The sequence below is a fragment of the Helianthus annuus genome, chromosome 1 (assembly GCF_002127325.2).
Source record: "Helianthus annuus cultivar XRQ/B chromosome 1, HanXRQr2.0-SUNRISE, whole genome shotgun sequence".
NCBI classification, from domain to species: domain Eukaryota; kingdom Viridiplantae; phylum Streptophyta; class Magnoliopsida; order Asterales; family Asteraceae; genus Helianthus; species Helianthus annuus.
In genome coordinates this window covers 72,408,457-72,430,314 of record NC_035433.2, presented here as the reverse complement: position 1 = coordinate 72,430,314, position 21,858 = coordinate 72,408,457, and the positions used below count along the sequence as shown (strand labels likewise).

The following is a 21,858-nucleotide window of genomic DNA, read 5'->3' as shown; positions in this document are numbered from 1 at the left end:
CAGAAGATACAAAGAACATTCAGAGAGTGAACAGATCTATACAGATCTGTTAACAACCAGCCGACCCTAAGCTAGGGTTTCGATCAACACCACCAGAGAATAACCAGATCTAACCAGATCTGATATCAACAAAAGTTTCCAAGCACAGAAACCCTAAACAAACAACAACAAAGAAACTAATCAGAAAACACAAGATCGATCGCAGCGGATATACAAAACAGATCATCAACAGGAGCTCATAGCTCTGATACCATGTTAAAACAATGGTATGGAAGTTGATGAACCAGAAAATAACAATCACACACAAAGAAATAGCGACAAAACGTGACCAAAAATCTTATTAACCCAAACCAGAAAAAAAGTTCCCCCCAAAACCCTAGATCTTACAACTGTAAGATCAATACAAAAGGAACGATACAACCAGAGGTGATGATCATCCACTGATGATCACCTATACCAACAATACACAGGAATCTCTCTAACAGATGAGAGATTCAAAGATACAACGATGAAACTTCAACAAACCCTAGCTTTACAGTGAAAGTGAAAATAATGAAAGAGATCTAGAACTCTCCAACTGATCAAGGCCTTTTATATTCTCGAACACAGCATGTTACACTCAGATCTTCAACTATTGCATTATGTCAGCTGCAGTCCTCAATGTTACAACAAACCCCCTGAGATATTTTCCCTGATACAACCACTTGCAAACAACTTGTAACAAATATAACAGATCAGTTATAACCGGCCCAAAGCCCAACTACCACATACGCTCAAATAAGAGCCCAATAAATAAAATAAAGTCCAGAATGTTATAAAGCCCAGAATGAAACGGATAACATAACATGTTATTTTAACAAAAACATCACTATAAAGAAGAAAAAAAGATAAACAACGTTATAATAAAGACCTACATAAGCTGGTAAAGAATATAACATTGATACTATGATAGACACAGTTTTAAGACTTTATAGTATGATAATTACAACAAAACATACCTACAACAACATATCATTTGACCATAATTCTTGAAGGAAGACAAACACACAAGGCATTATCATCTTCTTCTATCTTAACCCCTTCAACCACCACTAATTTCACCACAGTTTCATTATCCACACCTTCTTTTTCTTTTACATCCATAAAACCTCTATAGAGTACACTTTCAATCCAATTCTCAACACCCCCATTTTCATTTGATGCCCAATCTGATGCAAGTATTTGCACCATCACTTCATTCTCAATTTCTAACACAACATTTCTTCCAAATGATTTCTCAAACCGTTTGCCGATTTCTTTCAAGATCGTTTCGGCCCGAGAGTCGAAGTCAAAAGAGTCGAAAACCACATTTTCGTCGACTTGATCTAAAACGTCTTCCAACCACACCTCTTTGGTTTCGGAAACCGTCTCGTTTTCGCTTCCTTCGGTCTCCTCCAATGGAAGATTTAAATCAAAACAAGACTTTGGTTTCTTGACTTTTGGTACCATTATTTCGAAACCGCCTATTTCGATGATCTTTCGTTTTTTTGGCGTCTCGGGGTTTTTCAAAACCGAATCTTTAGGGAGAAGTAGTAAACTCGAGTTTCTGGGTTCGGTTTTTTCGACTTGAATTCTCATTTGTAGGGCTTGCGCATTCAAGATTCTTTCTTCTGAATAGCTAAAGAATTCTTTCGCATTTTCCTCTTTACAGCTTGTGGTGAGCACAAATATTGCATCGGTGATACGTGTTTCTCTACCACGAGCATCCGATAATTTTCCCGTCTTAATGGCCCGAGAAAGATTATCTTTCGTCACGAAATCGGCTTTATCTACGTGTTCAAAAAGAACAACAGACTGAGGTTTCTTCGTCAACTCTTCAGCAACGAACTCCATGACGGTTTTCCCTCTAAATGACGGATCAGAAAAGTTCACACTTTGACGGTTAAAAACCGAACCCGGGTGACTCATTTGACTTTCAAAGTCCAAATCGATAGAAATCAAGCTTTTCGGGCTGCCAAAAACGACCTCCGCAAGAGCACTGCTGACTTTCTTCTTGCTCACTGGGTCGGGCCCAGAAAACATAAACCATACATAGCGCCTTCCGGGACCAGTTCTGACCCGTGTGATCGTTTCACTAATGGCCCGAATAGAATCATTCTGATATCCAACTTTATCTGCAAGTGCTCTGTAAAGTTGCTTAAAATCTTTCTCATTTGAAATATGTTTACGCGTTTCATCTATTTCAGCAGGACCCAGCCTGTTGAAGGTTTGTAGACGGGTTTCGTGGGCTGGTGGTCCCGGGTTTGGATCGGGTGAGACATAATTGGTTCCCAGGCCCAAATCTGTTGTTATGGAAATTGTTGGAGATAATGATGATGTCGGCTTTGCAAAAAAGTCAACCGGCGGTGACAGATTTCTACATCTGCTTTCTTGATTTGAATCTTGGCCTTGATGAAAAGGAATTCGATCCCGGATTTGAGAACCGACTTGTTGTGGCGGCAAGTTGTGGTGGAGACGATGACATATATCCGACCATTTCCTCTGGAGGCCCGTGATTCGGGCGTTAAACACACCGCCGTGATCTGTACCCATGGTTGAATCAGATTCGGGAACTTGTAGCCAAGAAGCCAAACCCGTTGACTGTTGATCAGCAACCGATACTGTTTTGCCCCCCTTCAAAACAACCGAAACTTCTTGCTCATACTTCTCGTTGCAATCGTGACATCGCGTTGCGGACTGGTCTTGTTTGCTTGACGATGAGCGCTCCAACTCCGTTTGTACCGGGAAGAAGCCACCGAATGGCACGAATGACCCCATCAAACTGTAATTATCATGAGCATTGTACTGTCAGATAATGAACATCATATCAGAAATTCGAAACTATCATTAAAAAACGGTTAACAAAACTTAAAATATCAAAACGGAAACGGAAACACTAACACTCACCTGGATTTCAACTGTGATCCATTGGGATTCAACTTAGAACAAGTAACCGGAAGCAAATTCAAATCCCATTCTTTATCCAAACCCGGAAACTTGGCCAATATCTTCATATAAACCTCATAACTCCCAACCGAACCAATCAACCACAACTTCCCACCACAAACACTCACCAAATCGCTCAACCGCGAAACAACGTATTCCACTCGCACCCCATCAAGAACCACCTTCAACTCTCCGAAATTCACAATCACACCACACCTCTCACAACCCTCCACCTTTTCCCTCAGTTGATTCATCTTCAAACTCATCAAATCTTCACTCAAATCCCCACAAACAAACTCACTAATCTCCTTCTTAATCTCCACCACATCCAAACCCTCAATTTCATTAGGCAAGTAACCGGTTTTCCCGATCTTTAACCCATCTATAAACCCATCAACCACACTACCCGCAGAAACCCCAATCAACAACGGGTTTTTACAGCTTTTCTTCGCTAAAACAACCCCGATTCGCTTGAATTCTTCCTCCACATTATCAACAGCAAACGGGAAATTAATATTATTCATATTAATATTAATCCCTGTTCGATTCATATCCGGTAAATTACATAAAAACACCGGGGGATATTTAAAAGATTTCTGGAACCCGGAAACAGATTGCGGGTGTAAAACCGCAATCTTAATATCGGAGCTCCGGAAACCCGCATCACCAAAAACCCGACTGACAATCGGGTCATCAAGGATCGATAATATAAAGTGTTTAATCTCGACTTTGATATTATTATTTAACGACGATTGAGAACCGTTAACCTGCATCTGGTAAAAATGAAACGTTTCCGGATGCCGCCGTTGGTTCGCCTGAGACCGTTTAATAGCCGCCATAAGCGAGTTCGAAACCGGCGGCTCATCCGTTAGGGTTTTCGCTTTAGCCGACGGGAGCCGGTCGAGCGACACGCTCACACACAGCTCAAGCGCGCGGAACTGGAGCCGAGGCGAGTAAGCCGAGCTCCGTGCACGCGCGCACGCGTCGCGTAAGGTGGACGCCGGTAGAGATAGTAAAGCTGATACCGCGTGGAGAGATGTGGTTTGAGAGTGACTCCGCCTTCGTGCGACGGCGACGGCGTCGTCTAACGCACGCGCCGCCTCGTCGGTTAAACATTGCCTTGCTGAGCTCACCGGCGTTGGCATCACCGGCTAGCATATAAATATACAAATATATATATATATATATATATACTTTCTAGCTCCGTGTTGTAGCGTATAATTTAATAATGAAGGAAGAGCACCTGGAATGGAAACGTGAAAAATAAAAGGATTGGGGAGGGTTAACTTCAAGGGCTTTTGGGATAATTTATTGTGGAGAAATGGGGTGGGGACAATTGACAAACATATGGTGAGGAGGATAGATTCTTGAATGAAAGATAGATTTTTGTGCGTTCGGCTTTATATGGCGGAATAAAAGGTTATGTTTTTGTTACAGTGAGTGTGTGTTGTGTGATAGAGAAAGATGCCGTGTCCACTTGATAAACAATGGGCCTAGCTCCGCATCAATGGTGGTCAATGTCACTGTCGTGCTTTTTACAGTGATAGAAAGTTTTTGGTTTCAGATTCAACGGAAGCATAATTTTGGCTAAACATATAATTTGTAAACAAAGTTATTTATGAGAAAGATTTGGAGTACAGTGGCTGTTCAATGAACTTGTAACATGTATAGTCAACTAGTTAATACCCCGCCCGTGTTGCGGGGCGATGGCCGAACAATGAGCGAGTGTTAGGCAGCTCATTGACACGAAAAACAATTAAATCGAGTTAACCAATTAAAACAAAACACTTTTATAGTTTTGATTAAAAAAACTAAAATAATGACAATATTGTAATTTTTAACCGAGGGAAAGTTGTATTTTTTTACTGTCGTAATTTGCCAAAATCTAAAGTGATGATAGCAGTGTAAATTTGAACCGGGGTTAAATTCGTAATTTTGAACTTGGGGTAACAGCGTAATATAAATTTGAACTAACGACACAATCGTGATTTTAAGCTCGAGGCAAAATCACAATTTTATTTTGAACCAAGTGCAAAATTATAATTTTGAGTTGCGGGCAAAATCATAATTTCATTTTAAACTGCAGAAAAAACGTAATTTTAAACTGAGTGCGAAATCATAGTTTTTTAAACGGGGAAAATCACATTTTTTAATAGAAGGCAAAATCGTAATTTTTAGCTGGGGGCAAAAACAAAAATTTATTTTGAACTGGGGGCGAAAAGGTAATTCTGAGCTGATGGCAAAACCACAATTTTATTTTGAATGGAGGGAAAAAGCGTAATTTTGAGATGGGGACAAAAGCGTAATTTTATTTTGAGCTGGGGCATAACCATAATTTTAAAGAGGGACAAAAACGTAATTTTAAAATGGATATAAAATAATAAACTAGTTGGTCCAATAGGAGAGTGCCATGCAAAATCGTAATTTTTAATTAAGGGCAAAATCGTAATTTTGAGATGGGGACAAAAGCGTAATTTTTATTTTGAGCTAGGAGCAAAACAATAATTTTAAACAGGAGAAAAACGTAATTTAAAATGGATATAATATAATAAACCGGTTGGTCCAATGGGGGAGTGCCAGCCTGACACTATTCCCCCACTTGGTAAATGTAGTATAGGAAATTCTTTACAAATATTTTAAATATATTATATATATACACACACACGTGGACAGAGGGTGGAATTATGTTAAAAATGAGTCCTTAGAAGTGGTATCAGAGCGGGTCAAATCATTCGCGATGTTTGGTATGGTAAAGTCACTTTCCAAATTTTTTAAATGATGGTTGTGCAATTGTGGTAGAAGAAGATCTAGTGAGTACATGCATGTGTGCAAGTCAAGTTGATGTGTGAGATCATTATCTCGGGAAAGCTATATGGTGTGATATGATATTTCTTGAACTCTCGTGCTCCAGTCGAGGGTTGATAGAGAGTTGGATTTGGATCGCCTGAAAATGGCAATCGACAAGGACTAATGCAACGAAGGGATAGTTGATGTGGTCAAGGGGTTTTTAACGAACAAATGGATTTTCGACGATCAGATGGTTTTTGGGAGAGCAATGGACCAATCTAGGGAGAAAATGCTTGATGCACATAGCAATTTAATGTATGTCAACCGTAACTTTATCCATGAAGCCAATGTAGGAGTCAGTTTTCGAGATGTCGAGATACACAAGGGTGTGCATGATTTGGTGGTGGAAGAATGCGATGAGCCCAATGTTCATGGATCTAATCTACTCGAAAATGCTTCACTTGTAGGTTTCTAGTCACTCATACTTATATTTTGGAAGTGCCTCAACGTTAAGTAATGTTGCACGTAAGAAGTGCCTACGTTTCTCAACATCCCCATTGGTTTTGGGTCATTCCACTTATGAGTCCAAGACACACAAAACCCGTGAATGTCGATCACAAGTTGCACTTCACTTGTACCAACCTTGACTAATAGGTATGTGGTGTTTTTTGTCGGTTTTCATTTGTATCCTTTAACAGCTAAAAGAATAAGAGTAAAGTACAATTCCAGTCCCTGTGATTTACACCCAATGACACATTCAGCCATCATTTGAAAAAACGAACAACCAAGTCCATGTGGCTGTCGATTGCTCGCAAACAAGTCCCTCCCACTAATTTATGTTAGTGAACTGTTAGTTGACTTGGGTATTTATGTCTTTTTACTTAGAAACTCAAGGGTAAAATCATCTTTTCATCGTGTATAAACCTAAAAGAGACAACATCATTTTCTCCATAACCCCTCCTCCACTGGCTCCACCTTTCATCACCACCACCATCCACCTTTCACCACCATACCACCACCATACCACACCTCATAACACCACCAAACATTATCCGCTTACACACCACCCCACCAACAACAAAAACCCTAACCCTAATCAATGAGGTCATCGACAGAAACAGAGTATAACCCGAAACAGCTTCGTTACTGAATGTGTTCTATAAATCATTAAGCTTGAATCTCAAATTACTGAAAAATGGAAATGAAGAAAATAAATGCAGTCAAATTGATTGCTGCAAGAAATTGGATCTAGCTTTTGTAAAAAGCAAATCTAATTGCTCTAGAACTGGTCAGAAATAAGTTGCCCGATTTGTTCACCGGATTCAGTTCTTCTAAGCACAACTTGTGTGCTCGAAGAGTCTGATGACGGTGATGGAGACAGTTACATGGCTTTAGTACTTGTGCAAAATCTAGAAAATTCATGTCCAATATTATATCGACACATGTCATGGACTTTAAGCGTGTAAAGGATTGAATTAGAGGGACTAAAGTTAACAAACAGGGAATCTATGTGTGTAAAAGGGTTCAAAATGTCAACAATGAATAAATATGTCTTTCAATAACCCTACATGATGTTTATACCCTTAAACGAATAAATCATGGATCATACGAAGCTAATTGTGAAAGAAAGTGAGGAATTACAAACTGCAGGGGCTAAATGTGTCAACATGTTTAAAGTATACCTCTGAGTGATCTTTTAGCAGACCCAAAGCTTTGTAATGGTTAATTATACTCACAAGAATGTGTGATAAAAATTTCACAAGGTTTCGATTAAGTATGAGAATGTTATGACAATATTCGTATACGAGGGATTAAAAGCGTCAACGTTGAAATTTAAGACTTTTCGGTGAACGTATGAATAACCGGGGACTTAACAAAGTTGGTTTGTAACTTGGAGTTCTTAAAAGTCAAGTTTGGGGGTTTAAAGTGCAAGAGATGGGCTTCAAAACAAGTTTAGAAGGACCAGGGACTGAAATTGCAATTTTTGAAACTTTGTAACCGGATCAGAGTAGCCACACGGGGCGCGTAAGATCCTTATGGATCCTTGCACGGGCCGCCTAAGGACACCAGATGCAGAATTCTTGCCAGCTGCCTGTTCCAGCCCGTTTAACCGACTTAAGAAGCTTGTTTTTTGAATCTATGGGCTTGTTTGATGGTATATGGGGGCCTAGGGACACTTGTAATGATCTGGAATCAATCCTAGACTTGTTTGGCATGATCAAATTGAATTTAGAAACCTATATAAAGGCCATGAAGTTGTGTTCTTCAATTGCTCATTCACTTGCAACTTCACAACTCACTTCCTGGAGGTTCCTGGAGCTCAAGCATCTTTCCTAGTGATCATTAGTTGTGCTTAGGACTATTGTAAGTATACTTAACCTCCTTTAATTCAGTTTTGCTTAGTTTATTAGCGTTTAGTCGAACCGTCGTAATTAAGGTTTGACTTCGTCATTAATCTTAATTGCTCCAGTCAAATTTCGTTTTGAAAGTACCTATGAGTTGGTAATTATGTGGGCATTAAACCCTTAAAAGGTCACCCTCTGATTCCCACTCTAATTAGGTCAATTGTCGAGTCAAATTTGATTATAAAAAGTCAACAGAAAGCTAATTTTCAAATAAATGCATAATTAGCAATGTAGAAGTTATGCAACCTGTTTTGACATTAATATAACTTGGTAATTGATGTAAGAACATGTCTAAACATGTTCAACTCGACAATTTTCAGTTTAAGCTCGGTTCGGGACCGAAAGTCGCATAGTTTGACTTATGCTTTGACTTTCAGTTCTGACCCGTTTAAGCATGATTTAGGAATGCCTTAGAGCTTTGTTAGGACCAAGTTACCTATAAGTATAACCCTCTGAGATTATACAACTTGGTTCATTAGTTATCCAATTTATATGCATGTTTCCGTTAATCGCCTAAATGTTGACTATTATGCCCTTATGACCTTAAAACATGAATTTTGAAAATGTAAAAGAGTAGAAACCTTAGGTACGGATTTATAAACTTGTACCTAGAATTTGACATCAGTTTGAGGTCTAGATTAAGAGTTACGCTCAATAGCATAATTAGAAAGCTTTTTAGTAATTAAAAGGCGTAATTAGCATATAGCCTATCTAAACCCAATTTTGATACCAAACTTTTTACCCACTAATATAAAATAATATTTTGGGATTTTTGGAGATTTTTATTGATTTTTAGGTTGAGCACAACCTAGAGTTCTAAGCTTAATTCAGTAGTTGTCGGTTTCGCCCTTTTAAGCTATAAAATGAAGTTTTACCAAACCTTTTGATACCAAACCTTTTTCTACTAATCTAATATGATAAATAAAGTATTTTAAGCCTTCTGGAATAGTAAAAATATCAGCTTTCCTTTAAGAACCCGGAAATAGCTCAAAATCGCCATTTTAATAAGCATTTTTAACGCATAGTATATGTTAAAACCATTTTAGATATATAAGACTTGATACCTACTGATATTTTAAGTTAACATTTATGTTCCAACAGTAGGTAAAAGTTTTGAAGTCAGATTACCGGATTTGACCTTTAAACCTTAGGTGAATTTACCAAAATGCCCTTTCGGTGCATAGTATGGTTAGAAATGATAAATTTCACACATAAGTTATACCCTACTGATACAACTTAGTAAAATAAGTATTTTTACTAATTTCATCAGACCCGAAACTCAGAATTATATTTAAACTCTTTTATAATCTTTTAAATGACCAAAATTGCCCTACGGGGCGTAATTTGAGTTTAAATTCGTTTGGGGCATAATAGAAGATATCTTACTGATGTCACAACATATTTAAGGCATATTAACTTAGGAAACTTGTACATGACTCTTATGGTTACTTGTTACGCATTTTTCGCGGTCAGATCGGCTTATGTAACTAGTTTGCATATATTAGCCGAAACGGGTTAAACCATATCGTTTTTGTCTCAAAATCCAGAATGTGTTTAAGTTACCCATATTAAACAAGCATGCAAGCTTGTCGGGTCAAAACCACATTCTAAACCAGTCTTCGCTTTAACATGCGTTTGAACCGTGTCTTCCTTTTGAAAACTAACCGGTCTAAGTCTAAGCTTAATTAAAGACCCGTTAGGATTCTAATAGGTTATTAAAAACCTTCGTTCCAGATTAGGAGCCCAGTAAAAGCTACGTGCACTTGCTGTATTTGATTATACTTTGCTCAAGTAAATACTCTTAACTTATTTTCCCTATACGGGCTTGGGATACGGTACTATAAAAGTACCGCTTGGTCGGGTGTATGTAGTCATTTAAATCGTATTGTGATTGATGTATTTACATAACCTGTTTGATATGTATTATTTGGTGTATGGCCCTTGGGGGTTAAATGACCATGTCCCGGATATCCTTGGCATCATTCAAGAAATGGCCACGACCTAAGCACGGGGTGTAGGCGTACACCTGACAGTTGCATTATGTAAAAACTGGTATCCCACTGTAAGGAATCAACCTTGTGGGCATTATACCTGTGGCGTGTCAGTTAACTTAAGTCCGGCCTTGCAACCGACCCTAATGGACGACAAATGAGTAAAACTGTATACAAGATTATTTTGAATAATTGTCCCAAGTTATAAAAATATTTTTGCCGAAGTGCATTTAAATCAATTTTCAAACTCTTTTCAAAATGAGTCAGCTAAGTTGTATTTACCAGTGCAAACTGACGTATTTTACAAAAAGGCTAAGTGCAGGTACTAGACGAAATAGGCTGGCTACTCCAGGCATCATTACTCAAGTCTCGCAAGCTTTAGATGTCAAAGTCTGTTGAACAGTTTTCCTTTTTATTTGATCCTCCTGTGGATCTGTTTAGACTGTTTTGTGATACTTAAACATTACAATTTATTCAGTTGAAATAAATCTATCTTTTGCTTCCGCTGTGCATTTACATGTTGTGTTGTTTGACTATGATGATATCAATTACGTCACGATATTCCCCACCGAGCCCACCGGTGACACGTGGAAAATAGGGGTGTGACAGGTTGGTATCAGAGCCAACACTGAGTGAATTAAACACTAGTCCTTTGTGTTTAATCTCAGTTACACAATTGCACATTCTTGAGTCTAGACAAAAACTTAGGACTAATCCCAATTCGTTTTGTTTTGATTTGTTTCCTTTCTTATTTTTCTGGTTTGCCTTCGCATGGGCAAATCATTTCTGTTAGAAATCCCGTTTAGGGCAACCATGTACTTGTTTAAATTATAAAGGAATGGTTAGATTTAAAATAGCATTCCTATTATAAGATCTACCATTGTGATAAAATGACAAAATCTAAAAAGGACAAGACCTAGCTCAAGTGTCGTTCTTAGACAGGGCCAAGATGGTAGTTCCTCAATTAGATTCAGATCCTTGTTAACATCTCAACTTAGGTTTGCTCTGCTTTAATATTAAAAGAATCTTAAAAGGTAAAACCTAGCCTAATTGTCATTGCAGACATGGCCAAGATGGTAAAACCTAGCCTAATTGTCATTGCAGACATGGCCAAGATGGTATAACTTATTCAAAAGATTCAAAACCTTGTTAACATCAGAAAGCATGAATTAATATGCTTGACAAATGTGATTCGATAAAATCACATAAGTCATTATTTAAAATGGGTTATTCTGAACTCCCTTATTTATATAATCATCCCTTAAGGATGAAGTGCCCACGGGCTATAATTAACGTCCTCTGGGACTAAAGACAGTGGTAGCCTACAACTCCCTGTCTAGAAAAAGGTAATGAACTTTGATTCAAACCTTAATACCTCGATTCTGCAAGAACTCTGGGTTATGAAATTAAACTTGTCTACGTGACTAGGCCTTTTGTGCTATTATTTATAATTTAGGGTTATAATAAAAATCCTGAATAATCAACTAAAATGGGTATTATAAACCATGGTTAATAAATCGTTTAAAACGATAAAACTGTATAGGCTTCTATATAAACCTTGCCCTTGTTTTCTTTTATGTAGCAATTAAAGCTACATGGCTAGGTCAGATGAAGTGAACAGTCATCCCCTGGAAAACCACGATGATGATAGGGTTAATATAACTAGAGGGGAGCTCCGTACACTGATTGATACAGCTGTGTCTAAAGTTGTAGAGGAGCAATTCAAGGAATTTAGTGGAACTCATAGTAAGACCTCTTTGGTACCCCACTCTAAATATGTTCCTAAAACCCATTCGGGAGCTCATAGCAAGCCACCCTCTAAGAAAGATGAACCTAAGAAAGAGGATGATGAACATTCCTCAAACCAACGTAGTGCTCCACGCAAGAGAATAGTGTTCGATGACGAGCCACATACCAAGTCTTGTACTTATAAGTACTTTGTTTCCTGCAAACCCCGGGATTTCACTGGGGAGAAAGGAGCAATTGATTGTATGACCTGGTTAGATGAAATGGACACTGTTGTTGATATCAGCGATTGCGCTGAAAGGGATATAGTGAAGTATGTATCCCAATCATTCAAAGGAGAGGCACTGGCATGGTGGAAGTCTCTCATTCAAGCTGCTGGAAAGATTCCACTCTACAATATGTCATGGGAGCAGTTTGTTGTTCTCATTAAAGAAAATTATTGTCCACAGCATGAAGTGGAAAGGATCGAGTCAGATTTCTTATCACTGGTAATGAGGAATTTAGATTTTCAAGCTTACCTCACCAGTTTCAATACCATGTCTAGATTGGTTCCTTACCTGGTGACACCAGAACCCAAAAGGATTGCTCGCTTCATTGGGGGTTTAGCCCCAGAAATCAAAGCCAGTGTTAAGGCTTCAAGACCTGCCACTTTTAGATCAGCAGCTGATCTATCTCTATCCCTCACTTTAGATGCGGTCAGGTTAAGATCACTCAGGAACTCTGAAGAGAGTAAGAGGAAGCGTGAGGAGGACAACTCACGAGGGTCGGAAAAGAAGCACAAGGGAAACACTGATTCTAAGAAGTTTGGGTCTGGGAAGAATAGTCAACGAATTGAGGAGAAGCCAAAGTGCACAACTTGCCAAAAACGCCACTTTGAAAAATGCAGGCTTGAGACTAAGTCTCAATCAGGACCACCTGCATGTGGGTTGTGCAAGTCTAAAGAGCACAAGACTATTGACTGTAAGAGGATTAAAGATGCTACCTGCTACGGCTGCAACGAGAAAGGCCACATTAAGACTAACTGCCCTAAATACGCCAAGAAACCTGAGGAAGCCAAGAAGACCAATGCTAGGGTCTTCCAGATGAATGCACAGGAGGCAATTCAGGACGACAATGTGATCACAGGTACTTTCCTCATAAATGCTGTTTATGCAAGAGTACTTTTTAATTCTGGAGCAGATAAGTCTTTTGTTGATGATAAGTTTTGTAAGTTGTTAAACCTACCTGTTAAAACCTTAAGTGTGAAATATGAGGTGGAGTTAGCTGATGGAACCATAGAAACTGCCTCAACCATATTAGATGGATGTGTTATATCCATTAGGAACCACTCTTTTCCATTGTCCTTACTTCCCTTGAAGCTAGCCGGATTTGATATAGTATTAGGAATGGATTGGTTATCGCATAACCAAGCCCAGATTGTGTGCAATAAGAAGCAAGTGGTGGTCAAGACCCTGTCTGGTGAGTCGCTTACCATTCAGGGAGATACCTAGTATGGGTTGCCTGAGCAAGTGTCTATGCGCAAGGCATCTAGATGTCTGAAGAAGGGTTGTGTCATTTATATGGCACAAGTGACCCTTGATGAGCAGAAGCCCAAGGTTGAAGATATCCTAGTCATTTCTGAATACCCTGAAGTTTTCCCTGAAGAACTACCTGGTTTACCACCAGATAGGCAAGTAGAATTCAGAATTGACATCATCCCTGGGGCAGCACCTGTTGCGAGAGCACCTTATATGTTAGCACCAACAGAGATGAAGGAATTAAGGACGCAACTAGATGATTTGCTAGCTAAAGGTTTTATTAGACCTAGTTTGTCTCCATGGGGAGCGCCAATCTTGTTTGTCAAGAAGAAGGACGGATCGATGCGTCTGTGCATCGACTACCGAGAGCTTAATAAGGTCACTATCAAGAATAGGTATCCTTTGCCCAGGATCGACGATCTGTTCGATCAGCTACAAGGAGCAAGCTACTTCTCTAAGATTGATCTGAGGTCAGGCTATCATCAATTGAAGGTTAAAGATGAAGATGTACACAAGACTGCGTTTAGGACTCGCTATGGTCATTACGAGTTCCTAGTGATGCCTTTTGGGCTCACTAAAGCACCAGCCGCATTCATGGATCTCATGAATCGTGTCTGCAAGCCATACTTGGACAAATTTGTTATTGTATTCATTGACGACATCCTGATTTATTCAAGGAATCAAGCTGACCACGAGAAGCATCTTAGATGTATTCTGAAACTACTTCAGCAGGAGAAGCTTTATGCCAAATTCTCAAAATGTGAATTCTGGCTTCGTGAAGTCCAATTCCTTAGACATGTGGTCAGTGAGCGTGGTATCCAAGTATATCCCGCTAAGGTTGAAGCTGTCATCAATTGGCAAGAGCCAAAGACGCCTACAGAGATTCGTAGCTTCCTAGGTTTAGCTGGATACTATAGGCGATTTATTGAAAATTTTTCAAGGATTGCTGCGCCCTTAACTTCGTTAACGCGTAAGAATATTAAGTTTGATTGGGGCCCTAAGCAGCAGGAATCCTTTGACATTCTTAAGCAAAGGTTGAGCAATGCACCTGTGTTAACATTGCCTGATGGAATAGAGGAGTTTGTGGTATATTGTGATGCATCACACACCGGGATGGGATGTGTGCTTATGCAGAAAGGCAAGGTCATTGCCTATGCTTCACGTCAATTGAACGTGCACGAGAAGAATTACACCACCCATGACTTGGAGCTGGGTGCCGTTGTATTCACACTAAAACTGTGGAGGCATTATTTGTATGGGACTAAGTGTGTGATCTATTCAGATCACAAAAGCCTTCAGCATCTGTTCAATCAGAAGGATTTAAATATGAGGCAGCGACGTTGGAGGGAAACTTTAAATGATTATGATTGTGAGATAAGATACCATCCAGGCAAGGCAAATGTGGTTGCCGATGCCCTAAGTAGAAAGGAAAGAGTAAAGCCGATAAGAATCAATGCCAAGAGCATTGAGATAAAGAACAGTTTGAATGAAAGGTTGTTAGCTGCGCAGAAGGAAGCTGTGCTAGAAGCTAACTATCCTGATGAGAAGCTAGGAGTAACTGAAGAACAGTTATCCTATGGCAAGGACGGAATCCTAAGGTTAAATGGACGTATATGGGTTCCAGTTTATGGAGGACTTAGGGATGTCATCCTCCAAGAAGCCCATAGTTCTAGATATTCCGTTCATCCTGGAGCTGATAAGATGTACCAGGATTTAAAGGCAGACTATTGGTGGATAGGCTTGAAAAAGTCTATAGCTGCCTATGTGGCTAAATGCTTGACGTGCGCTCAAGTTAAAGCTGAACATCAGAAGCCGTCAGGTTTGCTACAACAGCCTGAAATCCCCACCTGGAAGTGGGAAATGGTGACGATGGATTTCATCACCAAGTTGCCAAAGACTAAGAAAGGAAATGATACTATTTGGGTGATAGTAGATAGACTGACTAAGTCAGCACATTTCCTACCTATTAAGGAAACTTTCAGTTCGGACATGTTGGCCCAATTATATGTTGATAAGATTGTATCTCTGCATGGAGTACTAGTGGCTATTATCTTGGACAGAGATACCAGATATACGTCACACTTTTGGAAGAGTTTCCAACAGTCTTTGGGCACGCGCTTAAATTTCAGTACGGCTTACCATCCTCAGACGGATGGGCAGAGTGAGCGTACAATTCAAACGTTGGAAGACATGTTACGTGCATGTGTAATTGATTTAAGTGGTAGTTGGGATAAGCACCTGCCATTGATCGAGTTCTCCTATAACAATAGCTACCATACAAGCATTAAGGCTGCACCTTTTGAGGCACTATATGGTAGAAAATGTCGAACGCCTATATGTTGGGCAGAAGTGGGGGAAGCTCAGTTATCAGGACCAGATATAGTCCTTGAAACGACGGACAAGATTGTTTAGATCCGTGATCACCTGAAAGCTGCCCGGGATAGGCAGAAGAGTTATGCTGATAAAAGGCGAAAACCTCTCAAGTTTGAGGTTGGTGATAAAGTTTTGCTCAAGGTATCGCCCTGGAAGGGAGTGATGCGATTTGGTAAGAAAGGTAAGCCCAAGGTATATAGGACCATTCGAGATCACCGAATGTGTTGGATCAGTGGCTTACAAGTTAAACTTACCTGAAGAGCTCAGTGGTATTCACAATGTCTTCCACATCTGCAATCTTAAGAAATGCCTAGCTGATGAATCGCTAGTCATACCACATACGGATGTGCACATAGATGAGAGCTTGAAATTTGTGGAAAAACCTTTGTCGATTGAGGATCGACAGGTAAAGAAGCTTCGAAGGAAGCATGTGCCTATTGTAAAGGTCAAATGGGATGCCCGCAGAGGTCCCGAATACACGTGGGAGGTAGAATCCACAATGAAAGAAAAGTACCCTCATTTATTCCAGTAAATCTCGAGGTCGAGATTTCTTTTAAGGGGGTGAGGATGTAACACCTCGAAAATTCATGTCCAATATTATATCGACACGTGTCATGGACTTTAAGCGTGTAAAGGATTGAATTAGAGGGACTAAAGTTAACAAACAGGGAATCTATGTGTGTAAAAGGGTTCAAAATGTCAACAATGAATAAATATGTCTTTCAATAACCCTACATGATGTTTATACCCTTAAACGAATAAATCATGGATCATACGAAGCTAATTGTGAAAGAAAGTGAGGAATTACAAACTGTAGGGGCTAAATGTGTCAACATGTTTAAAGTATACCTCTGAGTGATCTTTTAGCAGACCCGAAGCTTTGTAATGGTTAATTATACTCACAAGAATGTGTGATAAAAATTTCACAAGGTTTCGATTAAGTATGAGAAAGTTATGACAATATTCGTATACGAGGGATTAAAAGCGTCAACGTTGAAATTTAAGACTTTTCGGTGAACGTATGAATAATCTGGGACTTAACAAAGTTGGTTTGTAACTTGGAGTCCTTAAAAGTCAAGTTTGGGGGTTTAAAGTGCAAGAAATGGGCTTCAAAACAAGTTTAGAAGGACCAGGGACTGAAATTGCAATTTTTGAAACTTTGTAACCGGATCAGAGTAGCCACACGGGGCGCGTAAGATCCTTATGGATCCTTGCGCGGGCCGCCTAAGGACACCAGATGCAGAATTCTTGCCAGCTGCCTGTTCCAGCCCGTTTAACCGACTTAAAAAGCTTGTTTTTGAATCTATGGGCTGGTTTGATGGTATATGGGGGCCTAGGGACACTTGTAATGATCTGGAATCAATCCTAGACTTGTTTGGCATGATCAAATTGAATTTAGAAACCTATATAAAGGCCATGAAGTTGTGTTCTTCAATTGCTCATTCACTTGCAACTTCACAACTCACTTCCTGGAGGTTCCTGGAGCTCAAGCATCTTTCCTAGTGATCATTAGTTGTGCTTAGGACTATTGTAAGTATACTTAACCTCCTTTAATTCAGTTTTACTTAGTTGATTAGCGTTTAGTCGAACGTCGTAATTAATGTTTGACTTCGTCATTAATCTTAATTGCTCCAGTCAAATTTCGTTTTGAAAGTACCTATGAGTTGGTAATTATGTGGGCATTAAACCCTTAAAAGGTCACCCTCTGATTCCCACTCTAGTTAGGTCAATTGTTGAGTCAAACTTGATTATAAAAAGTCAACAGAAAGCTAATTTTTGAATAAATGCATAATTAGCAATGTAGAAGTTATGCAACATGTTTTGACATTAATATAACTTGGTAATTGATGTAAGAACATGTCTAAACATGTTCAATTCGACAATTTTCAGTTTAAGCTCGGTTCGGGACCGAAAGTCGCATAGTTTGACTTATGCTTTGACTTTCAGTTCTGACCCGTTTAAGCATGATTTAGGAATGCCTTAGAGCTTTGTTAGGACCAAGTTACCTATAAGTATAACCCTCTGAGATTATACAACTTGGTTCATTAGTTATCCAATTTATATGCATGTTTCCGTTAATCGCCTAAATGTTGACTATTATGCCCTTATGACCTTAAAACATGAATTTTGAAAATGTAAAAGAGTAGAAACCTTAGGTACGGATTTATAAACTTGTACCTAGAATTTGACATCAGTTTGAGGTCTAGATTAAGAGTTACGCTCAATAGCGTAATTAGAAAGCTTTTTAGTAATTAAAAGGCGTAATTAGCATATAGCCTATCTAAACCCAATTCTGATACCAAACTTTTTACCCACTGATATAAAATAATATTTTGGGATTTTTGGAGATTTTTATTGATTTTTAGGTTGAGCACAACCTAGAGTTCCAAGCTTAATTCGGTAGTTGTCGGTTTCGCCCTTTTAAGCTATAAAATGAAGTTTTACCAAACCTTTTGATACCAAACCTTTTTCTACTAATCTAATATGATAATAAAGTATTTTAAGCCTTCTGAAATAGTAAAAATATCAGCTTTCCTTTAAGAACCCGGAAATAGCTCAAAATCGCCATTTTAAGCGTTTTTAAGCATTTTTAACGCATAGTATATGTTAAAACCATTTTAGATATATAAGACTTGATACCTACTGATATTTTAAGTTAACATTTATGTTCCAACAGTAGGTAAAAGTTTTGAAATCAGATTACCGGATTTGACCTTTAAACCTTAGGTGAAATTACCAAAATGCCCTTTCGGTGCATAGTATGGTTAGAAATGATAAATTTCACACATAAGTTATACCCTACTGATACAACTTAGTAAAATAAGTATTTTTACTAATTTCATCAGACCCGAAACTCAGAATTATATTTAAACTCTTTTATAATCTTTTAAATGACCAAAATACCCATACGGGGCATAATTTGAGTTTAAATTCGTTTGGGGCATAATAGAAGATATCTTACTGATGTCACAACATATTTAAGGCATATTAACTTAGGAAACTTGTACATGACTCTTATGGTTACTCGTTACGCATTTTTCGCGTTCGGATCGGCTTATGTAACTAGTTTGCATATATTAGCTGAAACGGGTCAAACCATATCGTTTTTGTCTCAAAATCCAGAATGTGTTTAAGTTACCCGTGTTAAACAAGCATGCAAGCTTGTCGGGTCAAAACCACATTCTAAACCGGTTTTCGCTTTAACATGCGTTTGAACCGTGTCTTCCTTTTGAAAACTAACTGGTCTAAGTCTAAGCTTAATTAAAGACCCGTTAGGATTCTAATAGGTTATTAAAAACCTTCGTTCCAGATTAGGAGCCCAGTAAAATCTACGTGCACTTGCTGTATTTGATTATACTTTGCTCAGGTAAATACTCTTAACTTATTTTCCCTATACGGGCTTGGGATACGGTACTATAAAAGTACCGCTTGGTTGGGTGTATGTAGTCATTTAAATCGTATTGTGATTGATGATTTTACATAACCTGTTTGATATGTATTATTTGGTGTATGGCCCTTGGGGGTTAAATGACCATGTCCCGGATATCCTTGGCATCATTCAAGAAATGGCCACGACCTAAGCACGGGGTGTAGGCGTACACCTGACAGTTGCATTATGTAAAAACTGGTATCCCACTATAAGGAATCAACCTTGTGGGCATTATACCTGTGGCGTGTCAGTTAACTTAAGTCCGGCCTTGCAACCGGCCCTAATGGACGACAAATGAGTAAAACTGTATACAAGATTATTTTGAATAATTGTCCCAAGTTATAAAAATATTTTTGCCGAAGTGCATTTAAATCAATTTTCAAACTCTTTTCAAAATGAGTCGGTTAAGTTGTATTTACCATTGCAAACTGACGTATTTTACAAAAAGGCTAAGTGCAGGTACTAGACGAAATAGGCTGGCTACTCCAGGCATCATTACTCAAGTCTCGCAAGCTTTAGATGTCAAAGTCTGTTGAACAGTTTTCCTTTTTATTTGATCCGCCTGTGGATCTGTTTCGACTGTTTTGTGATACTTAAACATTACAATTTATTTAGTTTAAATAAATCTATCTTTTGCTTCCGCTGTGCATTTACATGTTGTGTTGTTTGACTATGATGATATCAATTACGTCACGATACTCCCCACCGGGCCCACCGGTGACACGTGGAAAATAGGGGTGTGACATACAGGCTCTTAATGGTTCAGACCTCTTACTGGTTCAGCACTTAATGGTTCAAACCTCTTACTGGTTCAACACTTAACCATTCAGATGTTGCCAATCAGTCCCTTAGTTATGGGGTTTAGCTTTATGGTTTAGTTTTTAGCATTTAGTTTTCTTTCTTAGGGGAGGGGGGGGGGTAGTTTTTTTTTTTTTAGGTTTTTGGGGGTGTTTTGGCGAGGTATAGTTTTTTGATCAAAATTACTCTACAAGAACATTTTACAAAATTACTCTACAAGAACAGTTTACAAAATTACTCTATAAGATCAAAATTACTCTACAGGACCATTTGTAGAGTAATTTTGATAATTACCCTACGAGCAAATAATTATGAAAATGCAACCGCGTTTTTTTGTCTTTTTCATGCTATCCGTACGTTTAGTATGTTAAAGTTATTTGTACGGGAACTTTACTCTATATTTTATATCTTATATTATATAGTTTTATTATTTTCAAGTATTATCATAGATTTCATGGAAGTTAAGCATGGAGGTATATATACCTCTTTGTATGATTCACCAAAACACAAAGTTTTTCAACATAGTTGATAACCTCGGTTGGTCATGAAGACGGTGGTGGTGGTGGTGGTAGGTGAAGGGAAAGAGAGGGGGAGGGGGAGAGATAATCTGGATTGTTTGTTATACATACATATATATATATATATATATATATATAGGAAGTGCAGAATACAAAACCCCTAATCATAAATTACGTACGCGATAACCAGATTAAGATGCGTGTCAAGTTTTAATTTTTTTCAGATAGGGGCAAATTAGACATTTATAATCATCAGCAGGGTAAATTAGACATATACAATCATCAAGAGAAGATCGCGAGTTCGTTCTATCCAGCATCCCGGTAATTATGATTCTTATCAGTTTCAAATATTCACAATTTTTTAAACTTTCAATATAGCGGTTAAAGATGTGTGATTAGGGTTCCAATCGTTTATTGTTTTCAATGGATCCACAGAGCAGTACTGCACGAAGCACAGAGGATATTGAAATTGAAGATGCTGAAGTACATGACGTTGATTGTAACACCCCAGTGTTTCGAAAGTCAAAGTCAAAGTCAAGACTGAAGTCAAAGGAAGAAAAGATTGCTAATTGCAATCTGTCTCTCCTTGCTCAATCCCTGTTTTGACTTCTTTGACGTATAGTTAGTCTAATTTATGTTCGCGTTAGTTGTATTATGTGGAGTAATTAATTATAATCGAAGTAATCGATGCATATTTATCGCTACGAATCGCTTTACGACTGTGAACAATAGGAAGTAACAATGCGATAAAGTTATTTAAACGCTAATCGAACTAATCTAATGAACATCGCGCTCGCAACTCGAATTTCGCATTTTGGTGGTTGTTATACGTGTGTGTGCCTTATGTGTTATTTGTGCATGTTTATTTATGTTATTTGTGGTAATCAATCGAATCGCAATCGAACTCAATCGCAATCGAATCGCAATCGCTAAACGAATACGAAATAAGGATGATTGTATGTTTATATAGTATGATAATTAGTGGAGAAGAGATAGCGCGAGATATGAGTAGTTGGGATTAAAAGTAATTTGATTAGGAAACTCTATCGCATCGCAACACTCGCAATCGAAATCGAAACAGCAAAACTCGTCGCACCAAACACTCGAACCAGGCGACCGATCGATCAGGCAACCAGCCGATCGACCAGCCGTCCGCCCAGACTGCTGTCCGATCGAGCTCTCTGACCGACCAGCTCGTGCTCCTTACCTTTTCTTTGATTTCTCTCGATTCCGGTAAGATCTCGTCCTAAATCTTGTACTTTCTTGATCTACACGCACTCCTACACCTTCTATCTTTTAAATCTTAACTTTTAACCGTGAAATCACCAA

The 21,858-nt window shown here is 38.6% G+C and overlaps 1 protein-coding gene across 1 annotated transcript; it reads right to left on the bottom strand.

The window, feature by feature from the left end:
- Positions 1 to 829: 829 nt before the first annotated feature.
- Positions 830 to 4,367, bottom strand: LOC110868634 (protein SMAX1-LIKE 6). Its single transcript, XM_022117864.2, has 2 exons — positions 2,926 to 4,367; positions 830 to 2,800 (listed from the first exon to the last, which is right to left on the bottom strand). Exons 1-2 carry the CDS (start codon positions 4,107 to 4,109, stop codon positions 1,012 to 1,014), a joined length of 2,973 nt encoding a protein of 990 aa, XP_021973556.1. The 5' UTR covers positions 4,110 to 4,367; the 3' UTR covers positions 830 to 1,011.
- Between the last annotated feature and the right edge of the window lie 17,491 nt (positions 4,368 to 21,858).